The sequence below is a fragment of the Carcharodon carcharias genome, chromosome 19 (genome assembly GCF_017639515.1).
Source record: "Carcharodon carcharias isolate sCarCar2 chromosome 19, sCarCar2.pri, whole genome shotgun sequence".
Classification (NCBI taxonomy): domain Eukaryota; kingdom Metazoa; phylum Chordata; class Chondrichthyes; order Lamniformes; family Lamnidae; genus Carcharodon; species Carcharodon carcharias.
In genome coordinates, this window is record NC_054485.1 from 95670690 (window position 1) to 95690521 (window position 19832).

General features: G+C 44.0%; 2 protein-coding genes across 2 annotated transcripts in view; both read right to left on the reverse strand.

Annotated features, from left to right (window-relative positions):
* LOC121291391 (zinc-binding protein A33-like) overlaps positions 1-19832 on the reverse strand; it is a 95649-nt gene that overhangs the window by 68498 nt on the left and 7319 nt on the right. The gene's annotated exons all lie outside the window — the stretch shown is intronic.
* Positions 2560-19832, reverse strand: part of LOC121291389 (zinc-binding protein A33-like) — a 105629-nt gene continuing 88356 nt past the window's right edge. Inside the window, exons 5-6 of the mRNA XM_041212491.1 lie at positions 19215-19333; positions 2560-4360 (exon numbers count right to left, since the gene is read on the reverse strand). Of these exons, the coding sequence (XP_041068425.1) occupies positions 3810-4360; positions 19215-19333 (670 nt within the window). The 3' untranslated portion in view covers positions 2560-3809. The remainder of the gene's footprint in view (positions 4361-19214; positions 19334-19832) is intronic.

Genomic DNA, 19832 nt, shown 5'->3' on the forward strand with positions numbered 1-19832 from the left:
CCGTAGAGCACAGAGTCCTGTGTACCAGAACTGCTCAGGATGAACCTCGACAGAAACCACTGCATCTCTCTCCAGACCTTCTATGCAAAGGCACAATCCACAAGGAGGTGAACAATGGTCTCGTCCCCACCACAGCCACCTCGAGGGCAACGTGCAGAGGGGGTGAGACTCCTGGCGTGTTGAAAGGATCTGACAGGGAGGGCCTTTCTCACCACCAGCCAAGCTATGTCTTGGTGCTAGTTGGAAAGTTTTGGCGATGAGGCATTCTGCCAAATGACTTTGATAGTCTGCAAGGGGAACCATCCCACAGGATCCACCCTCTCCTTTTCCCGCAGGGCCTCTAAGATGTTACACGCCAACCACTGCCTGATGGACTTGTGGTCAAAGGTGTTTCTCTGCATAAATCTTTCCACCAGGGACAGGTGGTACATCACGGTCCAACTACTTGGAGCGTTCTGCAGCAGCGTGGCCAGACTCATCCTTCACAACACCGGGGACAGGTAGATCCTCAGCACATGGTGACACTTGGTGTTTGCATACCGAGGGTCTATGCACAGCTTGACATTTCCCAATCTGTCACCATTTAAATAATACTCCATCATTTTGTTTTCCCTAGGGAAGTGGTTAACTTCACACATATCACCATTATACTACATCTGACATGTATTTTCCCACTCACTCAACTTCTCTAAATTGCCTTGAAGCCTCTTAACATCCTACTCACCACTCACATTCCTGCCTTCAAGAAGCCCCCAGCCATTTGTGCAGAAGTCTGCTATGTAAAGTAACTGAAGTTGGGGAGGCCATTTGGAATTCCATTGTCAAGTGGGTACTGTGTTAACTTGCTGGTTTTTTAAAAAATTCTAAAATCTATTTAGTTCTGTTGCCTTGAAGAGGGATGTGTAACTGGGAATCAGGTTAATATTAGGAATTGGTAGAGTAGTAAGTAATTTGTAGTCTTATGCATGTGTTTGAAATCTTTTATTTTGTTAATAAATACTCCAGTTTAATTTTTAAGATCTCTAAAGTCTAGGTGGACTCTTATTTCTGAATTTAGTGCACACATCATCTTGTAATAAATACAAATTGTAAAACCATTTTGATAGAGCGACCAAGTTTCCTGTCTGGATGTGGTCCGCCTGGCACACATCATCTGCCTTGTCATAACACTGAGCCCTTGGGAACAACACTGTAAAACTACTCTAGTCTGAAAAACAACCATTCACCATACCTGTTTCTGCTGCTGAGGCAAATTCATATTCATTCTGTCACTGTCCCTTTTATCCCGTGGGCTTCAAATTTTCCTGTTAGCCTATTATGTGACTTTTGCCAATTTGGAAGTCTAGAAATACCACATTAGCCATGTTACCCTATCAATCCTACCTGTTACCCCATTAGAAAACTCAATCATGTTGGTTGGACACATTTCTTTTGAAAAGTCTGGGTTGGCTTTCCTTAAATACTCCACACAATTGTCTATGTGTTTTTTAACTGTGTCCAAGGTTATCACTTCTAAAAGCTTTCCCAGCACAGAGGTTAAACTGTCTTACCTGGAGCTGCTGGATTTATTGTTAGACCGTTTCTGAACAAGGATGAAACATTTACAATTCTCCAGTCCTCTGGCTCCTCTCTTGTACCTAAGGGGATTAGATTATGGCCAGTGCCTCTGCAGGGAAGTTTAATGGAAAATTTACTAGAGAAGTTCAAAATGATGAAAGGTTTTGAGTAAATAGGGAGAAACTGTTTCCAGTGGCAGAGGGTTCAGCAACCAAAGGATACGGATGTAAGGTATTGTTTAAAAAAAATCCAGAGTGAGATGAATACAGATTTTTCCGCAGCCAGTTATTATCTGGAATGCACTGCCTACCAATGTGGTGGAAACAATATTCAAAACTAAATTTCAAAAAGGGATTGGCTGTGGGGGAAAAGGAACTGGACTGGGACCAGTTGAATAGTTCTATCAAGTTGCCTCTCCAGAGAGAGGGGGCTGATTGACCACAGTCTGTGCATTGTGATTTTATGATTTTACATTGCTTCCCACCTGAAGCAGGCTGGCATTCCCACTGCCCATCTCAGGTCCCTATTCATGGTAGCGATGGCTGAAGTACCAGAGTAAACTTCAGGACAATTTGCAGGCAACTGTCACTCCATTTACTCCAGCCAGAAGCTCTTCAGATTATCCAGGTGAATTTGGAATGGGGGCTGTAAGGATCCAGGCTCTGGAGCCATTTGTAAATAACACAAAAAGCATGTTTTGTTTCTGTTTCTTAGATTTAATGATGAGCTGTGTTCTTTTTGAGAAAACTGCTTATATTGCACTTGTTTTCAGGTTGTTTTGGTTGAAGAACCAATTTACAAATGTAATCATGAACTCCCAATGTAAATTATAATTCTATATAAAAATGATAATATGAACAGGTTACATGTACAGACAGCTTTAATAACGTTTTTAATAAAATAGGCAGCTACATACTAGTGTTTTAAGGACTATTTCACTGACATGGACAGTCATGAGGCAGAGCAGACAAACCAGAGATAAATGATAACTGTGACTCCACATTGTTTTTTGCAAAATATACTTTATTCCTAAAATATCTAAAAGAATATTTCAAAATGACCATCACAGAAATTGCAGTGATATTCAAATGATCATGTTGCACTCTGAGGTGCTTCAGCACAACATAACAAACATTCGAGTATAGCAACTGAACTAATTTTCACGTGGTTAACACTGCCAGTTAATGTCACAGATACCTGATCAGTTCACACATCATGTTCAATACAGACAGACTATCACATCAGTATTCATAGCAGTGTCACATCATTTACATGCTCAAACAGTCTCAAAGCACGTTCACATTTTAATGTAAAACAAACCACAAACCACTCTCCAATTTTATTACAGAGTACCCACTTAGATGTGACAGTCTGGGCAATATTTACAGACCTGTACAAACCCAGTCCAGTTTCTCAGTGTTACTGAAACATGGTGAGAGTTTGAAGAAAGTCAAACTGACAGTTTTATCGCCATTACAAGAAACAAACCAATAAGAGATTAATATAAACAGAAAATGATAGAAATACTCAGCAGGCCAGACAGCATGATAACGGCACTTGCTCACTGTCCGAGCCCAAATTGAAGACAGACGAGTATCACAGCAGCAGCTGGACTTCCACCTCCCCCTTCTACCGAAAGGAAATGTCAGACTCACCGCTGAAAATCATGACAGCCGAAATGTCCATCACCGTGAAGAAGGGAGAGAATTCGGGAGGTTTGGGGGTGGAAATCTTGACAGCTGCGCATGCAGAACTAACACTAACTCCTGGGAATTTACACAAAGCAGGGAGCTTGCTATTTCCCCCACTTCACTTCCTCCCCATCTTGTGCTTTTCTCTCTCTCTCCCACCCTCTGGAGAAATTATTTCTTGGACCTCCCTGGAAAGACTCCCCGGGCCCCAGTTTGAGAATCACTGAACTGATTCATCTCAAACAAGCTCATGTCCCACCACCTTCCGCCTGTGGAGCAACATTACAGGCAGGAAGGTCACCGGGTACCTGCAGTTCACAGCTCATTCTACCCAGTAAGTTCCTCTCTACAATTGAGCTTCTATTTGTTTCTTCTCTCCCCCTCCTTCTTTCCCCCAGCCCTACAGAGTCCTCGCTGATCTTCCAGTTCCCAGTTCCCAGACAGGGTTTACACCCGGAATGTTAACCCGGCTTCTCTCTCCACCTGTGACTGAGAGCGACACCCATCAGCTTACAGCTGGCAGGAGGCAGGGAGACGCTGTGAAATTATGGGATGGATCTGTTAGTGACCTTGAATCCTGCAGATTCTCAGTGGGGCCGAGTTATTCCCGTCGTCATTCGGTCCCGGACTGAAGATGGGAAAGATTCTCCCAGTGAAAGTGTGGGTGAAAGTGCGGAGATGGGACATGTTGTCCGCATTGTAAAATGACACCTGTCCACCCTCATAGTCCAGGAAAACCCCGATCTTCCGGAGATTCACACTCGGGGTGAGGGGGGTATCATCGGGGGAGGTGGCGGCAAAATAACCAAATCCGGGCTCCAGCCCCACAATCCAGGATCCGGACTCGGGTTTCAGGAAGATTCCCCCTTTCCTGTTCACAGACTCTCGGGCCACTCCGAGCCCCCACCGAGTCTTCTTCCACACCTCCACCTCCCAGTAATGTCTCCCTGATGTGAATCCCTCTGATCCCAGGACACATTCCCAGGGATTAAACCTCTCCGGGGTGTCAGGGAGCCGCTGCCTTTTGTCTCCGAGTCTCACACTGGTCCGGTCCTCAGACAGGATGAGCCGGGGATTCGCTGTGTCCGGATCCAGAGTCAGAGATGCTGGAGCTGGGGGAAAGTTAAATTAACAGAGTCAGTGATTTAGAGAGAGGGGCTGGGGAGGGGGAGAGAGTGTGAGGAAGGAGCCCAGAGGGGGAGAGGGGGGAGAGGAAGTGGGAGAGAGAGAGAGAGGGGGAGAGAGGGCGAGAGGGAGCTGGAAAGAGATGGAGGGAGTCGGGGAGGTGAAGTTGAGGAGAGAAAATGGCAGCAGAGGAGGGAGCAGAAACGTGGAGAGGGAGAGTGTGAGTGGAGTGATAGAGAGGTAGAGGCGGCAGAGAGTGAGAGCAGGACGGTTTGAGAACATGAAAGCCGGAGAGAGAGAGAGAGAGAGAGAGAGGACAGGATAACAGCGATTGGGTGAGTGGGTGAGAAAGAGAGGGTGGAGTATAGAGAGTAGGGGGCGGGGGTAGCAGGAAGTGTGTGGGTATGTGAGAGTGAGATGGAGCGGTAGAGAGTGCAGAGGGTCAGGGACAGTGCGAGGGTGAAAGTGAGATGGAAGGGTCGAGAGTGCAGGGTGGCTGGGAGAGTGTGATGGTGTGAGAGGGAGAACGAGATGGAGGGGTAGAGAGTGCAGGGGGCAGGAAGAGTGTGATGGTGTGAGAGAGAGCGCGATCAAGAACTGGAGGGTGAACGCAAATCGGGGAGAGTGAAATGAGAGAAGGAAATGGGGTCAAGGGTGGGCGGGAGAATGTGAAGGTCTCAGAGAGAGTGGGAGACTGGAGAGAATGTGAAGAAAAGCAGAAAGGGGAGCGATGAAAGTGCAGAAGAGGAAAGGGAGAGCGTGGGAGGAGGGGAGGGCGTGGGAGAGGTATAGCGGAATGATGAGGAAAGGGGGCAGGAGAGGAAGGAGAGAGAGTGACTGGGTAGGTGGAAAAGAGAGTGAAATGGGCCTGACAGGGACAATGGGCGGGGAATGGAGGTAGAGGGCGGGTGGGACTGATATTAGATCGAGCAGGAGCATTGTTGAGAGGGTGAGTGCATGGCAGGAAAAGGGAGAGTGTGTGTGGAAGGGGAGAGAGAAAGATTGTGGGAAGGGCAGAGGTAGATGTTAAAGATAAGTGTAGATGTTAAAGAGGCAAAGAGAAAGGGAGTGTGAGAGGTGAGTGAGAGAGTGTGGGGACAAGGGGAGTGAGAAAGTGTGGGTGGAGAGAAGGATGGGGGAGAAGAAGGAGAGCATAAGGAAGGGAGAGCATGAGCGACAGGGTGTGGAAAGGGATAGTGACACAGGGAGAGAGAGAGTATGAGAGAGATTGAGAGAAGGAGAGCGGGAAGGGGAACGATAAGGTTGGGGAGAAAGGAGGACGAAACAGCAGGCAGGAGAGAAAGAGAGCTGGAGAGAGTGGGTGGGGAGTGATACTCCTGCGAAACAGGTATGAAAATGTCATGACACAGATTGTGTACTATCTGATCCAGTAAGGTACCAAAGAAAATTAAATTACAAGAACATGATGATTAAGAGCAGGGATAGGCCCTTCGGTCCCTGAAGCCTGCTCGACCATTCGATGAGATAATGGCTGATCTGATTGTATATAATCAATGACCCAGCCTCCAATGCTCGCCAGGGAAGAGAATTCCAAACACTAATGACCGTCTGACAGAAAACAAATTCTCCTCATCTCAGTATTAAAGGGGGAATCCTAATTTTAAAACTGTCCCCTAGTTCCAGATGCCTCTCCAAGGCAAAGGTCCTCTCAGCATCCACCTTGTCAAATCCCCTCAGTGTCTTACACATTTCAATAAGATCACCTCTCATTCTTCGAAACTCCAATGAGTAAAGGCCAAACCTGTTCAACATTTTATCATAAGATAATCCATTCATCCCAAGAATCAGACGAGCGAACCTTCTCTGAACTGCTTCGTAATTAACTATCTCATTTCTTAAGTAAGGAGATCAAAATGGTACACAAATTTCGGATGCAGTCTCACTGAGACCCTGTACTGGTGTAGCAACAATTGCATAGTTTAATACTCGATTCCTCTTGCAATAAACACGAACATTCAATTTACCTTCCTAATCACTTGCTGTACCTGCAAAGTAATTTTTGTGATTCATGTACCAGATTGCCCAGATCGCTCTCTACTGTAGAGTTCTGCTGTCTCCCTTGTTACATTGCTAGGCCAGACCCCAAAATTTGTTACAGTCCCAGGCAAGAACCTCAAATTTGGTTATGATCTGCTTCGTGACCATTAACTTTTTTCTGTTCGTAGACCAAATTTGAAATCCCTGTTGTTTCTTAAGCGGATAAATCCATAAGATTCCATGTTTTGAAACAAACAGAAGACTATTACTAACCAAGAGTCAACAATGCAAACAGATAATTTTACCTCTTATATTCTAACATAAAGAATCAACATGAGGTAAACATTAATTAACAGGAAAACTGCGGTCGAACACACTACAAACCGCATGTTTAATGACAGACACAAGCAAGGCAAATCACATGAACTTGCTCATAATCTGCCCAAATGTCAATTATCACCATTAAAAACCCCCCAAAATACTGGAGGATCAAAGGACAAATATCAACAAGGAATTGCAACACAATATTCTTAGTTTAAAAAAAAGTATGAGAGAAATTAATGGGACTTAAAGTAGATAAATCCCCTGGACCTGATGATCTACATCCCAGAATGTTGAATGAGGTGGGCTGTAGAGAAAGTCGGTGCATTGGTGGTCATCTTTCAAAATTTGGGACACTCTGGAATTGTTCCTGCTGATTGGAAGGTGGCAAATGTAACCCCACTATTTAAGAAAGGAGGAAGAGAGAAAACATGGAACTACAGACCTGTTCGTCTAACATCAGTCATAGGGGCAATGCTAGAGCCTATAATAAAGGATGTGATAAGAGGACACTTAGAAATAATGGGAACCTTGGGCAGAATCAACATGGACTTGATGAAAGGGAAATCATGTTTAACAAACCCCTGCTGGAATTCTTGGAGGATGTAACTAGGAGAATAGGGAAGGGGTAACTGGAGGATGTCATGTATCCAGATTTTCAGAAAGCTTTTGATAAGGTCCCACAGCAGAGGTTTGCAAACAAAATCAGAGCAAATGCAATTTGGCAGAATGTACTGGCATAGATTGAGAACTGGTTTACGGGCAGAAAACAAAGAGTAGCAATCAATGGGTCATTTTCAGCAGAACAGGCTGTGACTAGTGGGGTATTGCAAGGATAGGTGCTTGGGCCCCAGCTATTCACAATTCATATCAATGATTTGGATGTTGGGATTAAATGTAATATGTCCAAGTTTGCAGATGGAAGTGTCAGTTGTGAGCAGGATGCAGAGATGATTCAAGGAGATTTGGCGAGATTCAGTGAGTGGGCAAAAATGTGGCAGATGGAATTCAAGGTAGAGAAATGTGAGGATATCCACTTTTGTGGGAGAAGCCGAAATGTAGGGTATTTCTTAAATGGAGAGATGCTGGGAAATGTTGAGTGTAAAAGGGACTTGGGTGTCCTTGTTCATGAGTCACTGAAAGCCGGTACAGCAAGGAATTTAGAAGGCAAATGCTATGTTGGCCTTTATTGCAAGATGATTTGGGTACAGGAGTAAAGGTGTCTTACTACAATTATATATAGCCTTGGTGAGACTGCACCTGGACTATTATGTGCAGCTTTGGTCTCCTAACATGAGGAAAGGTTTATTTGCCATTGACTGAGTGTACTGAAGGTTCACAAATAAATTCCTGGAATGGAGGGATGTCCTGAAGATGCAGAAAATTTGGATTTATTTTGAAGTGCCAGCTAGGACCAGCATCTAGGATGCCAAAGCATACACAGACAATCACAGCCTTACATGAAAACTAAAAACTTGGACAAAGGGCTCAGCTGTAAATTTGCAATTAGGAAATGGGAGAAACACAAGGGCAGGGACTCAGGATGACTCGATCAAGACATGGGGAAGGTCATTTAACACAGTCTCAAAGCCTCGAAACACACCCAGTCAGCCCCCATAAACCTTTTGTTGAGAACAAACACACATTCTTTGTTGTCTCCCAAAAGGACAATGCCCAGTCTCTGCACTGCAATTACTGTACAAGAACACAATGATCAGATTATTGTGCTGTGGCCTTTGCCTAACTAGCATCATTAAGTTGTACTGGTAGTAAAATATATATTAACTGTGTTCATTTGAACCTCGGTGGAGAAGCGCCTGGATTGCCCAGCGTTTGCTCCCCACATGTGTAATAAAGGAACCACTTGAATATTGCAGTTGGATTCCGAGTGTTGAAATTTTGTACCAGAGTATTCCTCGGACCTTTCAGTCCTGTGAGGACAGATTAAATAGACGGGTCCTTTGCTCTCTGGAGTTTAGAAAAAGGAGAGGTGATCTCATTCAATCATACAAAATCTGACAGGTCTTGACAGGGTAAATGCAGGAAGGATCTTTCCCTGGTTGTGGTGCTGGGGGCTCTAGAACCAGGGGCCACAATTTCAGATTAAGGGGTAGGGCATTTAAGACCGAGATGAGAAGGAATTTCTTCACTCAGAGGGTGATGAATCTTTTTAAGTTTCTGTCCCAGATGGCTGTGGAGGCTCAGTCATTGAGTATGAGCAACACTGAGATGGATAGTTTTCTACAAATGGAAAACATCAATGGATACGGGGATAGGGCAGGAAAATGATGCTGAAGTAGAGAATCAGCCATGATTTCATTGAATGCCAGAGTGGGCTGGAAGGGCTGGACGATCTACTCCTGCCAAGAGCAGTTCTACTCCAGTATCTTGAAAGGGTTAAACAATTTCAGTTAGAATTGTCTTTTAGTAAAAATAAAATATAAGCAGAAAAGCAGAACGGGAGAATAGCAGATGTGTTTTAGACAGAATAAGAAAGGAGACTGGCAAGGCAGTAGAACAAAGAACAAGGCCAGGAAGTGAGTGGGTGTTGAAGTCAGGAGGCACAGACTCCTGCACAATCAGCAAGAGATGGTGGTCTTGCGAGGATGAGAACAATGTCGAGTGTCTGTACACACGGGAAATAAGTGACAAAAGCCGAAGGCCTCTTTAAGCATCTGATTGTGAATTGACAAGATTAGATTACGAATCTGTGACTAATTGTGTATAAAAAGAAGATTTCGCTGTAATCTGCACAGCTCGGTCTAGGACTGCCCAAGGCTGTCTCTCCCTGCGTACGCTTGAATCACTAATGAAAGATCGTGGCCTGTACCTGAGTCTCCTGGTGGTTTCTAAGGCAAATTATAACCTGCTGACAGCAGTTCTACTCCAGCATCTCAACACAGGCACGGTCCCAGCTCCTCAGCTGAGCTGCTGCACCAACTGCTGCTCCCAATTCTTTAAACTATAAACAACTGAACACAAACTGTTGTTCACTGACCTTTGAATTCACCTGTTAACCTGTGATCTCCCAGCAGGGTTCAGCCCCCTGTCCTGAGACAGGATCTGAATGTATCAACCCTTGGGACATTCTGAACCTTAAATGTTACAATCACCAGTCAACACAAAGGTTATTCCCACAGGTATGAACTTACAATCACTCCACACCGAAAATACACGTCAGAACTCCAACAATATAGGTTTAATCATCCTCTCTATTAAAATAATACATTGCCTTGATATTCTTCCTGCCAAGTGGACAAGTTCATGTATTTGGACATTATAATCCACCCGCTAAGTTAACTATCAATTAACCTATCTAAATCCTTCATGTGCTCTTAACAAGTTAAATTCCTAATATGTTTGTGTCATAAACAAATTTAACTACCATACATTCAGTCCTTTCATCCAAGTCATTGATATAGATTGTAAACAGTTGAGTTCCCAGTGCTCATCCCTGTGTCACTCCATTAGTTACAGCTCAGCAACCCAAACACAGGAGCGGGATTGGGAGAGAGAGAGAGTGAGAGAGAATATGTGAATATAGAGAGGGGAGAGGGAGGGGCAGGGGAGAGAGAAAGGGTGATGAAGGAGTGAGAGATTGGGAGGAGTGGAGGTGTGGTCAGTGAGTGGACAGAGTGGATACAGAGTTAGCTGGAGAGGACAGTGACAATGCTGGAAGGGGGGTGCTGAGAAGGTGGAAGGGGGAGGGGAAAGAGGTTGGTAGTTGGAGCGGAGAGAGAGCAAGGGAAAGGGAGGGGAGAAAGAAAGCTCGAGGGAAAGGAGGGATGATTGCGAGGGACAGTGTGCGGGACGAGGAGGACAGGGAGAGTATGGGACTGAGACGAGGGAAGAAGTGCGGAATGGGAAGGGAAGACAGACTGGAGGGAAGTGAGTGAGAGAGGTGATGGATGGGGAGTGGAATATGTAGGAATAGGCGGAGGGAGAGAACAGAGGGCAAGGGAAGGGAGGTGGAGGGGAGCAGGGGACCAGGACAGTGAGCTGAGAGAGAAAGCAGGTGGGGACGGAGGGTTGTGAGGAAAATCTGCAGGGGAGGGAGGCAGAGAGAGCATGGGAGCAAGAAAGCGAGGAAGAGAGGACTGGGGAGGAAGAGGGAGTGTGTGGCGAGTATACAGGGTGGAGGAGGGGAGAGAGCAGAAACGCGCGAGGAGCAAGTGCAGATTTGGGTGGGTGATATTGGGGAGACGGTGTGTAGGGGAGAGTGGGCAGGAGTGTGAAGGGGCCAGGCAGCAGTGGGAGGGGGGTGGGCATTGTGTCATCCAGCGTGGACAGGAGCATTGAGGAGCCGAGAAAAACTCTGCTGCCTCCCCCATCTCCATATTGTAAACAGGAAAATAAATGTGCTCAGCTTTCCACTGCTGCCCACATCAATGTCCAGGAAACCCAAGGCTCAGGGCTTGAGTCTCAGGACATCCCAAATTTTGGACAGAGTCCAAAAAAAAACCAACACCTGTTTTCGGGACTTCTAGTCCCTTAAAAACATCCCAGCCCAATTATGAGTTGGACTAGATAACGGAATCTTACAGCACAGAAGGAGGCCATTCAGCCCATCGTACTTGTGCGGGCTGTCCAATTTAATTTCCTGGTCCAGCTTTTTGCACGGAACCCTGCATATTCACCAATTTGAGAACATGTTCAATTCATTTTTCAAAGTTCCGATGGAATCCACATTTTCAGACAATGGGTTGCAGATCATGAACATTGTCTGTGAGATTTCATTTTTGCTTATTACCCCTCGAAAACTTTTGGTGATTATTTTAAATCTTAGCCTTTAGTTACAGACACACTTTCCAGAGTAAACAATTTCTCCTGATCTGCTCAATAAAACCCCCATAATTCAAATTCCTGCATTAAATTTCCCTTTAAACTTCTCTGTTCTAGGGAGTGCATTACCAGCTTATCCAACTACCCTGTAAACTGAAGTCCCTCATCAGTGCTATTGTGCTGGTAAGTCTCCCCTGTACCCTCTCCAGTGACTTGACATCCTTCCTAAAGTGTGGTGTCCAGAAATGCAGAAATTACTCCTCCAGAGGCCTATTTGAAGTGCTCATTGGTGCAAACACTGCACCTGAAACTGCTCCACTCTATACTCATACACTTGCACATGAGGGACAAGTTCACTATATTGATTTTCTAATCCAGATGGCGATCAAGAGTCACCAACAGATACTCCAAGGTCACATGGAGACACCGAGGCAGGGGGTGAAAGTTGTCATGGACGGTTGTGTGACACGGACAACACTGAAATAGCAACTCGGAACACATTCCTCTCAATATCTGTTTCCATTAACTCAAATGGAGATTGATATTGAGCATGATGTAAACTGGGTTACTGATTTACTGTCTGATTTTCTCATATTGCGTCACCATCCAAACAAGGTTTACTCTTTCTGAAACTCTTATTGAACTGTTTAAAAATAAAGACAGTTTTAAATAAACAGGGGCACACACAGACATTTCAGGACATGTCATTGAGGTGGTGGCTCACCAACAGACACTCCGTCTACAGCAACTTTCATAGACAATGGACTCTCTGGATATGTGTGAATAGCTTTCTTCCTGCCTTATCAAGATACAGATATTACATCCATAGTTGGCATACACCTGGAGATATCCCCTGCTGAGAGCAGGAAATGACCACATGCAGGTGGCAGGACTGATAAGGCATGAAACACAATTGGATGACCCGAATCAAGGTAATAACGTATAAATCAAGGGACCAGGATCAGAAAGGGATATAAAGCCACAGCCACAAGGAGAGTGTTGCTGCAGCCAGGAAAGCGTGACGTGGTCAGTCACAGGAAGTCGTGCAGAAGAAGTCATTCAGCAGACTGACCACGTGGTAACGTCTCCGACAAGCGGATCTCACTGAACAATTGGTGTTGGAAATGTATATTTTTGCTTAGTTGGTTAATGTACATGGTAACCTGTGCATTGATGCTGAGGATGTGCGCAGGGTTCTCAATGCGTACTTTGTCTCTGTCTTCACTAAAGACAGGGATGATGCAGACATTCTAGTTCAAGAGGAGGAGTGTGAAATATTAGATAAAATAAGTATAGTGAGAGAGGAAGCAATGGAAGAACTGATATCCTTCAAGGTGGATATATAACCAGGACCACATGGATTGTATCCTGGGTGTTAAAAGAAGCCAGGGAGGAAAGAACGGATAGCCTGAGGATTATTTTCCAATCCTCACTAGAGACAGGTGAGGTACCAGATGATTGGAGGTCTGCGAACATTGTACCATTATTTAAAAAGGTTGTGAGGGATTGGCAAGAAAATGATAGGCCGGTCAGCCTGACTTCAATTCTGGGCAAATTATTGGAATCAATTCTGAGAGGCAGGATAAAGTGTCACTTAGAAAGGCATTGATTGATCAGGGATAGCGAGCATGGTTTTGGAGGGGAAGATCATGTCTTACTAATTTAATCGAAATTTTTGAGGAACCGACAAGTAGGATTGATGAGGGCAGTGGAGTGGATGTTGTCTACATGGATTTTAGTGAGGCATTTGACAAGGTCCTACATGGCAGACTGATCAGGAAAGTGAGATCACATGGGTCACAGGGAAGGTGGAGAGTTGGATCCAAATTTGGCTCAGCAACAGGAAACAAAATGTCATGGTCGATAGATATTTTTGCAAATGGAAAATGGTTTCCAGTGGTGTTTGACAGGGCTCAGTGTTGGAGCCCTTGCCGCTTGCTGCATATATTAATGGTTTGGACGTAAATGTGGGAGTTATGATTGGGAAATTTGCTGATGACACAAACATTTTCCCTGTAGTTGGAAGTGAAGGGGTTTGCTGTTATATCCAGAATGATATCAATGGTTTTGTTGAGAGGGAAAATTGAATGCAATCCGGATAAGTGTGAGTAATGCATTTGGGGTGGGGTTGAGGAAGTGAGAGATGTTGGCATGCATGTGCATGTCCTGGAAGGTGGCAGTACAGGTGGGTACAGTGGTCAAGAAACCATATGGAATGCTTTTGTTTATTGGACGAGGTATTGAAGTCCAAGGCAAGGACGTTTTAATGGAACTGTATCAGATGCTGGTTACCACAGGGCACAGAAGTAAGGTGATTGGGAAAAGGATTAAAGGGAAACGAGGAAAATATTTTTCGCCCAGAGGATATTGGGCATCTGGAAGTCTTGGCCTGGTTGGTGATTCAGGCTGAAATGCTCAACTCATTTGAAAGGTACCTGGATCTGCACCTGAAGTGTTGTAACCTGCTCAGCTATGTGCCAGGAGCTGGAAATTGGGATTAAAATGAGCAGCTAGATTCTTTTTTCTTTGGCTGGTGCAGGCACAATGGGCTGAATGGCCTCTTACTGTGCCGTAATGTTTCTATAATTCTATGGTTGCAAACCTTTATGTGAGGCCTACCGCCACCCTTGATAATGGAGATAAAATAGACGAGCAGGTGACCAAACTCTCCATGTGCGGTCTGACAAAGGATTTAGGCAAACGCACAAACATCTCTTTAATCTTATCCCCAAATCCCTCTTGCAGTCAAGAATAATGTGCAGCCTCTGGTTTCCTACTGTTAAGAAGACAGTGTAGAGCTTCAAACTCTTCGCCTTGAAACTTCATCCGTGCCACTCACATAGCAGATTGAACTCTGAGTACTGGTGGCAACCACCAGGGCAACAGTTGCAGGAGAAACAATGACCTAGATGATCCATATTGGTCTCCTTCCAACGTCACCAATGTCACAGATGCCACTCTTCAGCTGATGCAACTGACTCCACATGATAACAAGTAATGGATAAACTCACTGGATATAGCAAAGGCAAAGGGCACTAACAACATCTCAGCAGTTGTACTGAAAATTTTAACTCCAAAATTAGTGACACCCATAGCCAAGTTGTCCAGTAGAGTTAAAACACAGGCATCTGCCCGACAATATGGGAAATTGCCCGAGTATATCCTGTCCACAAAAAGCAGGACAAATGCTATGCGGACAATCACTAATCCAACAGTCTACTCTGAATCTTCAGGCAAATGGTGGAATGTGATGTTGACAATGACATCAAGTGGCACTTACACAGCAATAAAATGCTTATAATCCTCTGTTTGCGTTCCACCAGAGCCACTTGAAATCGAATCAGTTCCATAAAAACGAAATAAAGATGGGCAGGGGTTGTGTTGCAGTTGCAGCAGGTGGGGACCGGACGCTATCCGTCTGATTCAGGGCAAGCACATCAGCAGTAAGTGTCTGCAGCTTGAGGAACCTCAGCTCTGAGCTGATCCACTGGAATTGGTGATTTGAACAGTGCAGTGCATTGGAGAGGAGTAAAGTTATCAGCAGATTTTGTTCCAAGAGGCAGTGACACCCTTAGGTATTTCCGATTTGTTTAGTGGTCAGGGGAAGGGAAGAAAGTCAGGTAAGAAAGTCCAGCCCTTGCAATTGTCTAACAGATTCGAAGCCCTTGCACCTTCTGTGGATGAGAGCATGAATGCAGGGAGGATGAGCAAACTGACTACGGCACAGTGGTGCAGGAAGCTATCCAAATGCAATAAGGAATGTAATTGTAGTAGGGGACAGGTTAGTTAGGGGGATACAAACTCTTCACTTCAGGCAAGTGCATGCATTCCAAGGGCTGTATTGCCTGTCCTGTGCCAGAGTCAAAGTAATCGTGTCAGGGCTGGCGAGGAACTTGGGGTGGGAGGAAAAGCATCCAGTTCTTATAGTCCCCATGGGTACCTATATTGATAGGACTAAGAAAGAGGTTCTACTGACAGAGTATGTGCAGTTAGGCACTAAATTCAAAGGTAATAATCTCTGCCTGAGGCATACGTTGATGGGCATGGAGTGAAAACAATCAGAGAAGTGAATGTGTGGCTCAAAGATTGGTGTTAGAAAAATGTGTTTCAATTCATGAGACACTGGCACCAACACTGGGTAAAAAGGGAGTGAAACTATTAGAATGGCCTTCACTTGAACCACGCTGCAACCAGTGTCTTGGCAAATTGTATAACTATGGCTGTGAACCTAAAGAGTGGGGGAGGGGGAGGAAGTGTTCATGTGCGGTGAGATCTTGAACATTGAAGAACAAGGACAAGGCAATAGTGCAGTATAGCATTGCAGGTGAGGATAACCAGAGTGTAACAGGAAGTGATAGAGCTTACAAACATAACAGTATACTAGCTAATAAGGTTAGGGTAGGGACAAATTGCCCAAAGACCAAAATAACAGCTCCTTATCAAAATGCACACAGAATTCATATCAAGATGGATGAACTGATAGCACATAGAGAAATAAATTATAATGTGATGGCATTTACGGAGATTTGGTTGCAGGGTGTCCACCTGAATATTCAAGGGTATGTGACTTTTTGGAAGGACAGGAGGAAAGGAAAGGGAGATCGGGTAGCTCTGTTAATAAGGAACGTGATCAGTACAGTTGTGAGAAATTATTCTGTTTCCGAGGATCAAAAGCTTGTAACAATTTGGGTGGAGATAAGAAACATCAAGGGAAAGAAATCATTAATGGGAGTGGTTTACATGCCTCCTGAAAGTCACTAAGCTGTAGGACAGAGTGTAAATCAAAAAAATAATGGGAGCTTGTAAGAAGGATACTGCAATAACTGTAGGCAGTTGTAATCTTCATACAGTTTGCCTGAATCAATTTGGAAAAGGTGACTGAGGATGAGTTCGTAGATTGTATTTGGGTATTTGGGACAGATTCTTTTTAACAATATGTGCCTGAACCAAACAGGGAACAGGCTATTTTACACCTGGTAATATCTACTGAGACAGGATTAATAAATGACCTCATGGTGAAACATCCTCTAGTTAAGAGAGATCACAATAAGATAGAATTTCACATTCAGTTTGAGGATAGCCAAATTATGTCTGAAACTCATGGCTTAAACTTAAATGCAGGCAATTACAAGGGTTAGAAGACAGTGTTGGCTAAAATGGGCAGGGAAAACAGATTATAGGCATGTTGGTAGATAAGCAGTGGCAGACATCTAAGGGGATATTTCATAACTCTCAACAAAAATACATTCCATTGAGAAAGAAAGGCTCAACGAACAGAGCACACCATCTGTGGCTGACTTAGGAAAGTAATGATGGCATCAAATTGAGATAAAAGATGTACAATGCTGCAATGATTAGTGGTAGGCCAGCAAATTTGGAAAATTTTAGAAACCAGGAAAGATTGACTAAAAATATGAGGGAGCAATTGAAGTAGGAGAGGAAACTCGCAAGAAACCTAAAGACAGACAGGAAAAGCTTCTACACATAAATAAAAAAGAAGAGTAGTGACAGTGAGTGTGGGCCCCTTAGTGGGTGAGACTGGGGAATTGATAATGGCAAACCAGAAAATGGCAGAGACATTGAACAAGTATTCTTCATAGTAGTAGACACAAGAATCATCCCAAGAATAATCGAGGAACAAAGGCAAAAAGGAGAGCGGAATTTGAAACAATCAAGATCACCAGAGAAAAAGTAGGAGGAAAATAATGAGACTAAAGGCTGACTGGAAACTTGGACCTGATGACTTGCATAGTTGGGTTTGTGAGGCAGTGACTGCAGAGATAATGGATTCACTGTTTGCAAACTTCCAAAATTCTCTAGTCTCTGGGAAGTCACAAAGGACTGGCAAGCCTTGAATGTAACACCACTTTTTAAGAAAGAAGGGAGACAGAAATCAGTGAACTATAGGCTAGTTAATCCAATATCTGTCATTGGGAAAATGCAGGAAAGGTAGTAGGAGGACATTTAGAAATCATTACATTATCAGGCAGAGTCAACATAATTTTGTAAAAGGGAAATCATGTTTGACAAATTTATTAGAGCTCTTTTATGATGTAACAAGCAGGATGGGTAATGGGGAACCAGTGGATGTAGTGTATTTTGATTTCCAAATGGCATTAGATAAAGTATCAATAAAAGTTTACTGCAGAAGATAAGTGTTAGGGGTGATACAATGGCGTTGATAGAGGATTGGATAGTGAGTTGGAACAGAGATTCAGGATAAATGGGTCATTTTCAGTTTGGAAAACTGTAACTGTTGGAGTGCCCCTAGGATCAGTGCTTGGGCCTCAACTAATTACAGTTTATAGACAGGACATATTAAAAGGACTGACTACATTGCAGCCAAATTTGCTGATGATGCAATAGGTAGGAATGCTAGTTATGAGCAGGGATTAAAATTGTCTGCAAAGGGATATGGAAAGATGAAGTAAGTGGGAAAAATTGGCAGCTGGAGGATAATGTGGGAAAATGTGAGGTAGACCACTTTGTCACTAAGAATTTAAAAATAGAATATTATTTCAATGGAGAGAAGTTGCAGAATGCTGGATCATTGGGGGATCTTATATATTAATTACAAAGGTGAGCACAAGAACAGAAGTATTAGGAGCAGGTGTAGGCCGTTTGGGTCTGCGAGCCTGCTCCGGCATTCAATAAGATTGTGGTTGATCTGATTGTGGCATCAACTCCACTTTCCTTCTACCTCCCCATGCAGGTACAGAAAGTAATTAGGAAGCAAATGCATGTTGGCCTTAATTGAAAGGGAGATGGAGTATAATAGTGGGGAACTCTTGATATAGCTGTACCGGTCATTGGTGAGAGTAACAGTACAGTTTGGGTGTCGGTTAACTCAGCTGGCTGGACGGCTGGTTTGTGAGGCAGAGTGATGCACCAGTACAATTCCTGTACTTGCTGAGGTTATCCATGAAGGCCCTGCCTTCTCAACCTCACCACACACCTGAGGTGTGGTGACCCTCAGGTTAATCTCACCACCAGTTGTCTCTATCTCTAATGAGAGCGCAACCGATGATCCTCTGGGACTATGGCGGCTTTAACTTCACAGTTTTCGTTTCCTTACTAAAGGGTGTTGTTTTATGTCTTAGAAGCAGTTCAGGGAAGGTTCGCTAGGCTGATTCCTCGGATGAAGGGGATGTCTGATGAAGAAAGGTTGAGCAGTTTAGGCCTATACCCTTGAAGTTTATAAAAATTAGAGGTGATCTTATTGAAACATATGTGATTCTGAGGAGATTGATAGTGTAGATAGTGGGAAGATGATTCCTCTTGTGGGGGTATCTAGAAGCAGTGGACATAGTTTATAAATCAGGAGTCTGTCTCCCTTTTAAGACACAGATGAGAAGGAATTTCTTCTCTTTGAGGGATGTTAAATTTTGGAATTCTAATCCACAAACAGCAATGGAGAAGAGGCTGTTGTTTATACTCAGGGCTCAATTAGGCAGATTTTTGATCGACAGTGGAGTTAAGGGCTATAGAGAGCAGGAAAAAAGGGCAGTTAAAGCCACAGTTACATGAGCCATGATCTTATCGAAAGGCACAACAGGTCTAATGGGCCAAATGGCCTCCTGCTGCTCCTATTTCTTATGATCTCATGATGATCATACTACCACAACCCCTCACTGGAGGAACGTTGGATTTCCTGTTTCCCCCACATCCTTGGAACTTTGGAGCCCATTTATTTCCTTCACAACTGGATTATAGTTAGGAAAATTAATATAAAAGTTTTACCAGGGTTAATGGAATTGATCATTTCCCTCCAAGCTGTGTACTGTAACGGTCCTTTGAACATTCCGATAGACAGGGCCGCAGCATCTGCTACTGAGAGTTTCATATTGTCATCACTAATCCTGTAAATATTAAAGGAATGATGGTGTAAATTCATCCCAATTGAACATTTTAGACATGATTTAAATGGTGAAGTTACCCCAACATTCATATCTTTCAGCATTTTTCATATTAGAACAAATGTGATAGAAAGTGAAATTTCCCTCTATAACTGAGCAAAAGATAACTTGGAAATGCAAGGGCAGAGGATGGCAACACTCATGTCCTGCAAAAGGCCCACAGCCTGATAACAAATTAGTTGCTTGTATATCACAGATCACAGGAGAAGATAAACATTTAGCCTGTCCACTTGCTGTATTACAAACAAAGCTTGTCGAATGAAAGCAAAGTCTGAAAACATCAAACCAACTCTCCGAGACGCCTGCGCTCCTCTACTTCTGGCCAATTGAATATCCCTGATTTTAATCGCTCCACCATTGGCAGCTGGACCTTCAGCTGCCGAGGCCCTGAGCTCTGAAATTCCTTCCCTACACCTTTCTGCGTCTCTATTTCTCTTTCTTC